This window comes from Solanum dulcamara, chromosome 5 (assembly GCF_947179165.1).
Source record: "Solanum dulcamara chromosome 5, daSolDulc1.2, whole genome shotgun sequence".
Taxonomy (NCBI): domain Eukaryota; kingdom Viridiplantae; phylum Streptophyta; class Magnoliopsida; order Solanales; family Solanaceae; genus Solanum; species Solanum dulcamara.
Genome location: NC_077241.1, coordinates 63,781,461 through 63,785,058, shown reverse-complemented (window position 1 = coordinate 63,785,058; position 3,598 = coordinate 63,781,461). Strand labels below are relative to the sequence as shown.

General features: G+C 32.3%; 1 protein-coding gene across 1 annotated transcript; it reads right to left on the bottom strand.

Annotated features, from left to right (window-relative positions):
- Positions 1-344: 344 nt before the first annotated feature.
- On the bottom strand, positions 345-1,885 carry LOC129888370 (protein JINGUBANG-like). Its single transcript, XM_055963357.1, has one exon. The coding sequence runs from the start codon at positions 1,878-1,880 to the stop codon at positions 483-485; it is 1,398 nt and encodes a 465-aa protein (XP_055819332.1). The 5' UTR covers positions 1,881-1,885; the 3' UTR covers positions 345-482.
- Positions 1,886-3,598: the final 1,713 nt, after the last annotated feature.

Below are 3,598 nucleotides of genomic sequence, written 5' to 3'. Positions count from 1 at the left end.
TTAAATTAAATTAGGTCATTCTTTTGAAACTCATTTTTATATGACATTAAATATTTTTTTTTAATCCATTCGAAAGAGAGTATCACTTTTTGGACCTTGACGCCCATGCTTTTTAAAACATCGATTCGAACATGCATATTTTGTCCTTTAATTTGTAACACTCTTGTGGGAAAAACATGTATGTTTAAATTAAATCAACAAAATTCAAATGATATTTTTAACATGTTAAAATATAGTCATATACTTAGCTTTTGCATTATTGATCAATCTCTTTATTATTGCACATAATCAAATATCATCATATTAAATGAAACAAAAAAGCTGAGTATGAAATTTGTCTCGCCTACCATAACTAAAATTTCACATTAGCAATAGAAGTTTTTTGGGACATCATTTCATAGATTTTGAATTCATGAATAGAAAAACAATATACACATTGAATGAATCGACTTCAATTATACTAAACTGTATAATGAAATCCCTTAGTAAAAAGGATGACTCCCTTGTAGCTTTTTCTCGACCCATGAAGGAGATAAAACAGGATTTAACTCATATTCCGTAGTCATCTTCATTTTATTAATTTCACCATGCTGCTCAATATTTTCCTCTGATGAGGTAATAATATTAACCACTTTCTCCTCATGATCAGGCAAAACCTTAATTCTCCAAACCTTAAATGTTTGGTCCAAACTAGCACTATAAACCAAAAATCCCATTACAACTTTGTCAATCTCCAAAGTTGCAGCCAAACACTTTACTGGACCTCTATGAGCATCTAACACTGCAAGACATTCATGAAAACAACTTCCTTCTTCTCTCCTCCAAACCCTAATTGTTGTATCCTCTGAGCCACTGAATATTAATTTCTCAATTGCAACTAAACAAAGTACCGAAAACCTATGTCCTTGCAAGAACCCTCCGTGGTTAAACCTCCCGGAACTCTTCTCCTTTTCCCAAAAGTTTATGAATCCATCCGAGGATCCGGAGTAGAGAAAACAAGATGTATGTGAAGTATTGTTGCTTAGGGCTAACGCGTTAATAGGTGATGGCTGGAATTTTAGTGTCATTGTTAGAGTATGAGAGTTTTGCCCATATACTCTCCTCCATATTTTAATAGAACCATCAGATGAACATGTGAAAACACAACCATCTTCTTGGTTTACAACAATTGAGTTTACATTGTCTTCATGAGCTAAAAATGAGTCAACACATCGATTATCGGAGATTCTCCATGCTTTGACTGTTTTATCCCATGATCCAGTGTACAAAAGCCCTTCTACATGGTAATAAGCCATGCAAGAAATGCAATCCTTGTGTTGATTGTTATTATTACTTGACCTAGGAAATTTGAGAAATGAATAATAACTGGACTTAGGTAAGGTTGTGGTTTTCTTGCCTCGAAAATTATCGGACACTGTCACATTCCATATCCGGACTTTATGGTCTTTATGTGATGTGAACAACATGTTACCATAGACTAAAATGGACCTAACATCACCACAACTTGCCTTAAGGTACCCTCTCTCTACACAATCCGGTTGTCTCCATACACGAATCCGGCTACTCTCTGAGCCAGTAAAGACAATGCCTTTTGCAAAGGCGATGGAATAAATGGTGCCTTCATGGCGATGAAGGGACGCGATGCAATGGTAGAGGAGAGAAGGTGAGGGTGTTTGTAAAGGGGAAAGTGTCCATGGAGAATCAGGGCTAGGAGGTGGCATTAAGGAATACATAGTGCCTGCACTAGCATTAGAAGATCTTGAAGGACTATAGGGATGATGCTCAAGTTCAATGGAGGAGAGACGAGGAGGGGATTGAATTGATGATCTTTTCTCTTTATCAAAGTAACTATGGAGGCTTCTCTTGCCATAGTACTCCATCGTCTGCAAAATTGTAGTGCAACAAACCATTGAATTTGTTAGTGTTTATATAAAGCGGGGAGTTGTACTTTAATTATTTCTTGGGGGGGGGGGGGGGGAGGGGGGACGGGGTAGGGGAAAATGAGGGAGGGGATTTATCTCAAGCACATCAATGGCCTAAAGCAAAAAATGAATCCTTAAATTTTATTTTTTAATTATTTTTTGGTTTAAATTAGTCTATTCTTCTAGTTTTTTTAAGAGTTAATATATTTGAAATTATTTTTGAGATGCAAAGTTATTTCTTTCTTTTTAATGAAAAGATCCATTTTAATCATTTGTTGGATTTTGACTTGATATAAAATTTAAATAAGAAAGAGATTTTTGAATCTTATGATTTTAAACTGAAAATATATATAATTCACTAAAATGTTCTTTTATCTTATAGTTTTAAAATGCCATGTGGAAAGTTAAAACTAGAAAGTTGACAAAAAAACATTTTTTTCGAAACAAACTAAAAAATAAAAGTAAGAGAAATAAATTGAAATGATGCAGTATATTTTTGTTTTTTTAAAAAACCTATAATAATTCTATAATTACTAAAAAATGGGCCCTTCAAATTAGGGACGGATGTCTTATTTTCAAAGGCGAAGAACCGGCCTTGAGGGAATTACAGGAGAATCGAATTTGATCTTATTAACAAGATGAAAGTTAGATCAATCAACCAATAAAGCTACTAAGATTCTTTGATAGTACTGTAATTTAGTTTTGTGTACGGTTGAGTATTGAATATAGGCATTAAGATGTATGCCTGCCTACAATTGTGGTTAGTTGGGGATATAGAAGTAGGCACCCTTAAGGGAACACTAAATTATTCACCTAAAAATGTACATATGAGACAGTAAATTAAATATCTATGGAGAAGATGCATAGATCATATATACCACAACAACAACAACCCAATGAAATTCCACAAGTGGGGTCTGGTTGCAACAGGGTGTCATCAGGAACACTTCTTTTTCTCCTATTTTGGTGAATATAACCTTTACCAGAGGTGTTGTGCTGAAATATTAAACAATCTCCCCTCTCGTCATTTTCACTTAATAATTTTTTGTTGTCAAGGTAATTTGTGCATACCTTCACTATTTTATTAAATATTTATTGAAATTTACTTTAGTTATTATGATATTTTTATTGCATAAATCTAATTTAGGATAAATTTAAAATTTGAATTTTTATTAAGTTATTTTAGTTGGTGAAATATTTGAATTTTTTTTCAATTACAGTTCTTCTATATATTATGAGCTCAAATAATTGATTATTTAAAATCCTTTTATGCTTAACAAAAATATTGAGAGACAGTTTCAATCACTTTTTATTGCATCTATCTTTTTTAGAAAACCAACAGTATCTACTACCTCATATAATAGCACATGTTCCAAATAACTATTACTACGTATATTCAGTGAGGGACCTAGTATTTCCATTTAAGGAGTTTCAAAATATAAAATAAACACAAGAACTAACATCTTATATATATTTAAAACATAATTTTGATTGTGTGTTTATATATAACATAATTTTTCAATTGAGGAGGTTTAGATTATCCCCTTACCCTCCTAATTCCGCTCATGTGTACATCAAGGTTCAAACAAATAAAATAAATTATCTAATTTATTTTCTTTCATATTTACTGAGATTTGAATTTGAATCTTTCATGATTTTTACATCCCTATAATTTC